The sequence below is a fragment of the Onychostruthus taczanowskii genome, unplaced genomic scaffold (assembly GCF_017590055.1).
Source record: "Onychostruthus taczanowskii isolate IOZ18803 unplaced genomic scaffold, ASM1759005v1 scaffold123, whole genome shotgun sequence".
NCBI lineage: Eukaryota > Metazoa > Chordata > Aves > Passeriformes > Passeridae > Onychostruthus > Onychostruthus taczanowskii.
The window spans coordinates 429,765-440,373 of NW_024498385.1; the positions used below are offsets into that span (position 1 = coordinate 429,765).

The 10,609-nt window shown below is 34.1% G+C and overlaps 1 protein-coding gene across 1 annotated transcript in view; it reads left to right on the forward strand.

The window, feature by feature from the left end:
• The window catches only part of FYB1 (FYN binding protein 1), a 45,207-nt gene extending 35,760 nt beyond the window's left edge, over nt 1–9,447 (forward strand). Inside the window, exons 14-19 of the mRNA XM_041396020.1 lie at nt 1,017–1,083; nt 2,354–2,459; nt 2,754–2,916; nt 6,000–6,033; nt 7,163–7,194; nt 7,310–9,447. Coding sequence (XP_041251954.1) covers nt 1,017–1,083; nt 2,354–2,459; nt 2,754–2,916; nt 6,000–6,033; nt 7,163–7,194; nt 7,310–7,350 — 443 coding nt within the window. The 3' untranslated portion in view covers nt 7,351–9,447. The remainder of the gene's footprint in view (nt 1–1,016; nt 1,084–2,353; nt 2,460–2,753; nt 2,917–5,999; nt 6,034–7,162; nt 7,195–7,309) is intronic.
• Nucleotides 9,448–10,609: the final 1,162 nt, after the last annotated feature.

A 10,609-nucleotide genomic window follows, 5' to 3' on the forward strand; every position in this document is an offset into this window, starting at 1 on the left:
AGCCTATTGTTCAGTCTCCATATTGATTCCTGATTCTTTTTCTGTATACATTGCTCTGTATCATGCTAGTCACAAAAATACCATCCAAGGAAGGAAACAGGACTTCCTATTGCTTACCCCGTTCCAGCAAACAAATTTCAAATATTGTGGCTGATCCGGCTGCAGACAAGGAGATACATATACATTGCAAGCTCCCTGGTAAACAATTTAAAGTATTTAATGTGATTTTTCTACCGGAGATTTGCACTAGTCCATTTTATTTGCCATTAAATAGGAACAGATACCCCTGGAAATAAGCACTCAGTGAAAGACCTCAAAAGTAAAGAGAAATTATTTGTTTTATTTGTAGCACTTGCAGTGCCTCTGTAAAAGCACATACAAGCATCAGCTCAGTTCTGGAATAAAAAGGAAGTTCTTTGAATTTTTGAGTCTGCTTCCAGAACTGAGTTCTAAACCTTCTATATCCTGCTGATTTTTCTAGCCATTGGTTTGATGAGTCAAACAATTGATTCCTCTCTACAAACATGCTGAATGTGATTGAAAAAATATTCTTGAGCTAAGAATTCTCTTCACTGCTTTAGCATTGCAAGATGGCCTAAAAACTAACATACCCATGATTCATATCCACTTCCAAGCAATGTTGCATTGATCAGGGTGCTATAGAAGTTATTGAATGTGCATAAAAATCAAACTCAGAAAATATACTTTAGTGAATACAGTGGGAATTTGATTAATTAAAATGAAAATTAAAGGCTATCTCATGTGTCAAAACTTGCTTTAGCTTGAGCAGATTAGAATTTCAGTGAAAATCTGTTATTATTAATAAAGAATCTTAATCTGAAAAGGTTGGGTTGTGTTGCACAGGTTGTGCGAAACAGAGCCCAGAGTTACCATAGACAGTAAATGGCTGCAGTACTTGCCATAATTTATCAATTTAGCTACATTGTAACACAATATATTGGCGTCTCATTTTTTCACATAATAATATTTTGTTCTTTTGAACACTATTGTTTCAGATTATGGAGACAATGTTTATGATGATGTAGATTCTTCAGAATTCCCTGCTCCGCCACCTGTTTCCAGGCAAGTGAAAATATTACTTCCCTGATCAGAAATCTAATACACAGAGAGACATTTTTAAAGTATATACCACAGGCAGATTGCTACTAATATCTGCTTTATTTGGTGTTGTCATGTTTTGTATTTCTCATAAACCTACTGCTGATAATGGCAGTTAAATGCCCTTTTCCATTACAGATTGAAATAATAATTAGACTATAGAATAAGTAGGCATGTTTTGTACATCAACATATTCATTCCCTGATGGAAAAGAGGTAGAAAAGGTTATAGATCTTATAGATAGATTATAGATTGTAGTTCTGTTTCTATCAAAATTTGGGGACTGTTAGGATAGATGCTTTATCTCAGTTTCTGCAGTATTTTAAGAGAAAAGGACCCAGTGCCTGTGTTTGAAGTATGAAACATATCTGGAGGTGTAAGTTCAGCTTGAAAAACTTATCCTGAACCAGAAAATTATCATCATATCTGGAGGACAGTGTTGTGGACACAGTTCCATCTGTGAGGATGACTATGACACATCACATCCTGTTGTCACTCACTCAGGTGGAGTGACAGTGCACTACAATAATGTAGTTCAGAGATATAAAAAGAGAAAGATCTCTTTGGACTGTGTACCCAAAGGAAAATATGTGGAACTTCTAAGCTAAGTCTAGGGTAGGTCACACACACATACATTCATCATCAATGCAACTGTCATCCCGCTGAGATCAGCAAGGATCAAGAGTCAGATTTTACATTCCCAGGTGCATCATCACAAAGGGCAGTTAGGGCATGAAACCCTTCCACGGTCTTTGGCAAAAGTCAGTGCTGTCAGGGATGTGCAAAAAACAACAGAACTTGAAACAGATCATTTAGTGCAGATTCCCTGGTGTAGCAAAGTCTTCAGGCACATAGGGCTAGGATAAGATGTTCCAGCTGCCTCCACAGTGTGACATGTTCATCCAGCTTATTGTCCAAAGGTGCACAATCTTCCCAAAAACTGATCCTTACTGAGAGATTCTAAAGTGTCTTAGTAGATAGATACTTAAAATTAATTTTTGATAGTCACTTATGTGTTAGCTATACAAATATCAGAGAGAAGTAGGAGAGACAGCCCCAACTTTTTTACTTATTTTGAAGTCAAATCTGTATTGTATTCTCAGTATTGGTTTTTCAGAGCAAGAAAAAAACGTGATAAAGAGACATGAAGGCGAATGCATTTTCACCAAAATTATCTGAAAGCATGCCTCTGATATATTCCTAATTTCATTTTATCTGTAATCTCTTGATTTAGTTCATCAAAATCAGTAAGGCTTGGAAAACCTAAGTCAGATGCAAAGTATGGACAAAACCTCAAGAAGATGGAAAAAGAAGAGAAAGAGTTCAGAAAAATGTTCAAAGTAAGTTTTGTTCAAAGTGTTTTCTTCACATAAGATATAAAAACAAGTATCTGTGTAGTGTCTTCTAATTCGTTCCCCATAACTTGCTTTTGAAAGGGAAAGTATTACTACATGTATAAATAAATAGTGATCTGAGCATCTCTAAGTCCAAATGGCAAGTACAGGCACATACACATATTGCAGCATATACAAGTATTTGCTAATTTCCAAAAATTTAGTAATAAATGGGAATATTAATGGGAAAACACTGATGGGTTCTAACCGTGGTTTGGGGATGTTTTTTCTCCTTTTCAGTTTGACAGTGAAATAAAAGTTCTTTACTCTACAACCACAGTCCAGAATTTATCTCAGAAAAGATGGCGGTATAAAGACTTACAAATTAAACCAGGGGAATCTCTTGACATTATTGAAAGTACAGATGATACCAAGGTCCTTTGCAGGAACAAAGAAGGAAAATGTAAGTTTTGTTTAAAAACTGTTGTACATATGAAATTGTCAGAGAATGGTTGAGTAGGATGTGTAAAACCTCTCTTCCCTGGTTTACTGAGGTTTACCTTGCCTGGCGGTTGACAAGAGGCAGATTGTTATTTTATTACTGTGTTTTAACACTGGCTTGCCTTAAAAAAATCCAAACCTCTTCCAGTGGACAAGATATACTAAGTATTAGAAAAAAGGGCCATTTTTTTTTGTTAAGTTTTTTTTTTTTGCAGCTAGGATCAGCAGATGTTTTTCTTGCTTCTGTCTCTCCCCCTGTGCCAAAAGGAATGTAGCTGTGATAGCCCACTGAGTCTAGTAAAAGTGAAGTCCTTGCTGCACCTCTGGATAGCACTAGCCCATTAATTGCAGCCAAGAGAAAATCAATAACAATGTTCTTACTTTGGAAGAGATGCAGTTTAGTCTTTTCAACAGGCTGGGGGGAACATTGCTTTGGAGTCTTCCCCAACTTCCAGCTAATCCAAGGCATATGTCCTTGCTGGCATATCTGCTTGTTCTGGGAGCTGCACGAGGCCTTTCAGTGTTTCTTTGAAATCCTTGGCCAGGATTTGCACTGGCAGAAATTTTTGGATTTTTGGAGAAGTCCAAAACCATCTCCTGATGGTTTCAATTTCATAATGAGCTTCTGTTACACTACTTTCCAAATCTCCTAGTGAAAATTCACTTTGTTCTTGAACAGCCTGCTTTCAAAGTAGCAGCATCCTCCTGCTCACCTTTCCTCTTTACCTCTGGCTCATGTAGAAGACAGTCCAATGCTATAAACATCTGAAGAGGATTCAGCCACCTTCCTTTTATTTTTTTCCTCCTGTACTCAACTGTTACAGTCTGGAGTACAGTCTTCTTCCTGGCAGGCCTGCAGGGAGAGGAAGAATTTCTTGCATAACAACACATATGTTTTTCAAAATATGGATTGCACTAGTAGAGCCACTTCCCAAAAAAAACAGCTTTCAAAGCCACATTCTTTGAATCAAGCTAATAACAAAGTAGAAAGTAGTTCATGTTGGCTGTTTTCCTCTCATAGTCTTCAAAGCCTTTCAAATAATGGCAGGAGCTACTGCTTTGCTATGCATAAAAGAGCAAAACAAATAAAAATATCCTCCCTGGAAACCTCTGAATAGATCCCAGTCAATTTACATATTAGTTAGCAAAGTTTGAATCCTTAACTTTAGTTAAGTGCATGACAGTTTTGTTTATTTGCTCTAGTTGTTCTAGTTCCTCAGATCATAAAGCTGTTGTTTTACCTTCTGAAGGCCAGGTAGACTGAAAATCCACAAGTAAAGACAGTTTTGTTATTTTCTTGCACATGAATTCTTTGATTTAATCACTAACTTGTATGTAGCACTTCCATGGTTTCAAGCCAACAATTAAATAAAACAACAATTTATATTTCAATGTGTTCTCACCTTTTAAAGCAAGGACTGATGATCTTAGGAACATATTCTGCTATGGCTTATTTTAAATGTTATGAAATTATTTGAAATTTCATAAGTGAAACAAGGAACTGATTTTCATCTACATCTCAAATTCCTTCTTGGTCTGAACTCACACATTTTGAAATACACAAAAGCTTTCAATTCAGCTTTGTAGATTTTGCTTAATCATTAGGACACAAATGGACTTCAGTGGCCCAAAGTCTAATTTTTGACCTCTCTGAGCTTCCTTTACATTGTCAGTGAGCAGCTGGCACAATGTGTTATAGCTTTCAGTGCTTGATCAACATGGAGTGTGCTGACCTGCTGGCTTCTTCCTTATTTGGAAGCACCATTAAAAAATAACAAATTATTTAGAAACTGAAACTTTGGACATGTTACTTTAGTAAATCTGAAAGAGTGTAAAACCAGCAGGGCTTGTATCTCCCACATATTTAAGGGCCAGTAATCACCAGAAGAACTCAGATAATGCTTTCCAATGGTAGAAGCACTGTCACATGCACATGATTTCCAAGAACACTGTGTTTGTATGCCATGACTATGAGCAAAGAAATTTTGCGTTCACATATTTCACTTGAGAAAATTATATGAAAAATCAGAGAAGCTTAGATTATCCAAATGACTTTAAATTATTTCCTGGAGACTTCAAGAGTCATGGAAAATATTGGACTGCCCTATAAAGAATTTTGAAAAAAACATGTCTTTAAAAAATTTAAAAAATCAATTTCTATTGTCTTTATTCCAGAAAATAAAAACTGGGGAAAGACACCTGAGCTAAGATGTCCTGAACAGACACTGCTAATGATTAAAAGAAGGAAATTTACATAGTAATTTCAAATTCAAGACAAGATCACATTTATTCCTTAGAACTCTCCTAATTTCATATCAGCTTACTAGTGTTTACCTACAAATATGTAATTACTGTTATGGCTCTCTCTTTTTTTTTGTATTCATTATAGCAATTGAAAAGTATTTCAGTAGATATCTTTCACCAAAGACAGGAAATAATTGTTTTTTAAAAGAAATTATATACATTAAAAAAGAGTATGTGTAATTTTATCTGATTTCTTTAGTAATGCCCCAGAGTAACAGAATAATAGTATTTTTTCTAAAGTATTTCCATTATTATATCCATTATTGGTCTTATTAATGTTACAGTTAAAATTTTAAACTGTTACATGTAATAATATTTAATTGGAGTACGCATCTTGAAATACATTTTTCTTCTTGTATGAAACTCTAAATATTTCTGTTACTTAATATTACTGCAAATATTATTATGTTGTTATTAGTATACTACATTTTTGTGCTGTAGTTTTTGTTAATAACTGTTGTTTCACATCCCTCTCATGCAACCAAGAAACTGAAATACAAGACGAAAAACTAATCTTGCATAACCTCTATTACTATTTAAGTAGGCAAAAAAGAAAAAGCAAAACGATGGACACAGCAAAATCTTCATTGACTAGGTGCCCATTATACATAGTTTTCCATCTATTATGTCTTTCTGTCTGAAGTATATAAAAGAGAAAAACTGCATTTCATTAGTGTTAGCAACAAAGGTAATAATGAGTATTTCAATTTAACTTAAATACATCTATATTTTATTTTACAGATGGCTACGTTCTGAGAAGCAATTTAGTTCAGAAGTAAGTATAAAGAGAGAATTTTGAAAAATTTGTTGTAACATTTAATTTTGTTCTAAATGGTCTAGTAAAAAAAGTAAAAGATAATCATTTTAGTCTGTCATTTTAAAGTTGAGAATTGAGTTTTTTCAAGGAGTTAGGTTTGTCAAAAATTAATCACATACATCCATGCAGGAAATTTGCCAGTTTCATTCCTCATTGCTTAACCATAGACTCTGGTTAAACCATGAAAAATCATATAAATTAAGCATCATTAGCACTAGACTCTGTTACTGAACAGCAAATTAATGTGGTTTGGTGTATTGATGCCTTTTTCAAATGTTTAACTAAAATGGACCAAATTTTCTTTAGGTTTGTTTGTACTTCAGTCTTAGTGGGATAGAGATTTGGCTCAGTGTTGCTCCAAGTAATTGCATGGAGCTCAGCATTTTGGCTCTAATCCAAAACTCTTGTCAGACAAAGCCTCTCCATTTCCTTCAAGAGGCTTTTCATATTAGACCCTTAAATATCAAATCAGATATCACTTTTAAAATTGTCACTTTTAGAATTTAGAGGCATTTAATACTCACACACATATTTGAATTATATGTATAAACAGTTTTACTGTTGTCCATAGGCCTGTCCATGTGTCTTAGTCACATATTTGAAAATTCCTATTCATGGACCATGTATCTTTCATAGACATTATATAAATTCATTACATAAAAAGTAGCACCTCCAAAACTATTATGTAATTGCTGAGTACAGAAACAAAAAGAATTTCAAGGGCATACTGATTGGATTTTTAAATTCAATTTTTCTGGTGACCATTTTTAAAGAAAAATTAAGTATTTAATTTCTTTATGGAAATAACTCTATGAGAATATCTATGTAAAAATGTAATAAATAAAAAGGACTTTTAATAAAGCAACCTTTTCATGTTAGAAAGAAATATATCCAAGTCTACACTTCCCTGAAAATATTTTGGCCTGACCATCATGCTCAGCATAGTTCTGTTATTACAAAGGTTGTGTTTTCCTAATTAACAAGTTAATTATTTGATAAATTGCCTGCAGCATTCTGTTACTGTATTTTTAATACATATCTGATGTTTCAACTTTTAAGTATACTATTTATCTTTTTTAACTTACAGTGACGGAGAGATTTATGACGATATTGGTGACGGTATGTTGAACATTTGGAACAATACTTCATCTCTATTCAATTACAATAAATAACTTTATCTTTGTGTTGGAGTACTACATAATATTAATAGTTTTTCATTTTATTTCCATTTCAGATTGCATCTATGATAATGACTCTGATGCTGAATGCTCTTGAAGTAACAACTTCATTGAAGATCAAACTCTAGTTTGGAATCCCACTTGTGAAAGCAAGAAGAGTCACAAATGCTGATTGCAAGTTAATTGGTGTCTCTTTTAAATGCACAATTAATCTTTTTTGGGATTTCGGCCTTTTGTCCTCCAATGTTTTGTATAAATTTGTATTCCCATTTATCTGAGCATTTAAAATTGAGGAAACACAAGCAAAAGTCAGAGTTATAATTTTTCACTTCCTTTTCATATTTCTGACAGTCCATGTAGAAACACATTTTTAATTATTTACTCCCACAAAGGCCAGTTTACATCTGTGAAGGGTCTAGAGGACAACAATCTCTGGCAACAGGTTTTACTCTGACTTTCACCTACTAAGCACCAAAGACAGCCACTCTGGGTAGGACAGTATTCTGAAAAAAAAAAAAAAAAAAAGATGATAACATACTGTTGTGAAAAAAAAGAAATTAAAAGTTGTTAAGAGAAGAGAATACATCATTGACCTGCCATTCCAGCTGCAAGTGTTAGCTACACTAACATATGCAGCCATGTTCCATTGTTTCAAAAGTCTATTTTTCCATGTTGTACTAATGATAGAATATCATTCTCTAGGATTTATCTGAAGTCTACTTTAGAGTATTGTGTTCTACTTTATACTGTAGTGTTGCTCAAAATATACTCAGAACATTTAGGTTAAGATTTAATTTCTGTTTAGTTTGAAGATAAGTTGTCACTATAGTAATATAGGTATTATAAGCTATAAACTGTTTGGAAATTACTTCTAGACTAAATATGTAGGTATATTTGTCACTCTATTTTGATAATGCCCTTTTTTTCAAAGTATTGTAGTTTACTACTAGATTTGGCCAAGAGTACAGAACTCAAATATTTCCATGTTTATCCATTGTAGAAATAACATTTATTCCTAAAGTTCACTTTTGATGCTGTTGTATGAATAAGTTGTAAATAAAAGCAAAGTCAACAGGTAACTCATAATGATAAATATCACTTTATCCTTATGTATCAGAAGTCACTGGAAATCAAAAGACATTTACAGTAAGCTCACAATAAAGAGATTACTGTAAGGTGAGTGTGTGCAAAAAATGGAGCATCTATTGATTTTGCTGCAGTGCAAATTAATCAAAAACCTGTAATGACTGATGTGGCTGGATCAGTGGAAGCGGCTAGCGGCTACTTTTTATGAACGAGTCTCGTACAATGCTGAAGGGAATTCAAGTACACTGTGCAACACAGCCAGTTTAGTTTATAAATATAAACATAAAAAATGTTGGCTGTTAAGTCAGTGACTTTTGGTCTCCTGGTTACCTTCAGTGAAGCTGAGATTCCGTCTTATAAAAGTGTCTTTTATTGCTGCTTCCAAATACAGTCATTCTCAAAGGAGGCATAACGCAGTGGGGATATCAAACATAAAATTAAGAGATAGTGGCCTATAAGCTATTTTGTACTGTATGCAAAATCACTGATAGCAAACTGAAAAGCTATATGCAGCTTGACTTCTCTTTCTATTTGCTATTTATATTATGTATTTACCTGAAAAGCTATATGCAACTTGACTTCTCTTTCTATTTGCTATTTATCTTATGTATTTACTATTCAACCAGCATTCAGGCATCAAATATCAATTTCATGTGTAAACATCAGCTGCAGCACCCAAATATAAAACATGACCATGCATATTAAGTGCAATGAATATGTGTGACTATTTGACTGTCACTGCTAATGGATTATTTATTTTTCAGTGACATTCAAGAGGCTGTCTGCATTAAAATAGTGATACGCCAAAGAACTGAGTGGGCATGCAGGCAACTAAACAACTGCATAGTTCTTCCATGTTCTTAGTGCTAATGTGTGTAGGCACTGCAATTCTGTATCAATAAGACTGACTACATTGGCCATATGATACATTAAATAATGAAAAGAAATAAATATATTTATGGATAAAACTCTATTTGTTGCTTGTTGAAATCAAATATTATGTGGTTGCTGCATTTAAAATTAAGTTTTATTAAATGAATTTAAGTTAATTTAAAATGAACATTTAAAATATTACTCATTGAAAATTAGTGGCATTGTATCTTTTAACTTTTACTGCTGTGGGATCCTTTTTTGTATTTCTACTGAATAAAAGTATTTTTTCTGAATAAACATTTTCTTAGCAAGAAATGTGGGACACTGTCTTCTGTCAAAATAGAGCAACAGTAGCTGAACAGTAACTTCTGAAAATTATCACTGAGCAGCTAACAAAGTGAAAATCAACTTTATTATTGTTGCAAAGGCTGCACAAATGCAACGTGGCATTTGTTAGTAATTGCTGCACAGAAAATGAAATGTAAGCAGAAAATCTTCCAGACAAAGAAAATCTACACTTAGGCAGTCTATATTCTAAGGGATTCTCACCTGTAATTTATTCTAGTATTTTTTAAAAGACATAAAGAAAGAAATGGAAAGCTGTTCACTTGATATTTTTCCACCTCCAAATTCAATCTATAATACTGCGGTATTTGGCTGTGCCTGCTAAAACAGTCAGCAGTGAAAACATCAAAATATTGACATAAAAATTAGGTTTCAGCATGAACATCCTAGTTAGGGTAAACAGAGCTGGTTTCCATCTGTGTTGTACCTCTGTGCTGTCCCAGTAAACAGGCTCAGCAAAACCAAAACTGGGAAGGCAAAAAGACTTCTCTAATTCAGTAGCTTTATAACATTTCTCTGCTGTTACCGCAGGCTCTGGACTGAAGGAATGCAGCTGATCTCCTGCACATTCCTGTGTAAGAGGTTTATATTCTCGATCCACATAGTTGCAGATCCCCTGGTTACTCCTCCAACAGTCAAAACAAAATTTCCTCTATGTGTGATCCCTTTACATAATGCATTTTCAACTGGAAAGATCAGTACTTTAGTAAGAGCATGGAAATTCAGGGGTGGAGTGTAGATTCTCTGTGTGAATTGTAACGCCCTTGACCACTACATGACTCTACAGCAGATACCATTGTAAGCACAAGTGTGTGTAGGAATGTGTGCGTCTGTTGTGTGTGAGTATACTTCATGCACATATTAAGGCAAATTCTGAGAAAACTAATGGACCCATAAAAGGGCACCTTTATGATTTCTGTACAGCAGCCTCAGACCACCCTGCACAGAAAAGCTTTTTCATTTAGCGAAAAAAACCTCAAGTGCTAGGAGAGTCAATGGATGTGCTTGTATTTGCACAGCCTCTGTTCTGACTCCTCGTGTGGATACATCGT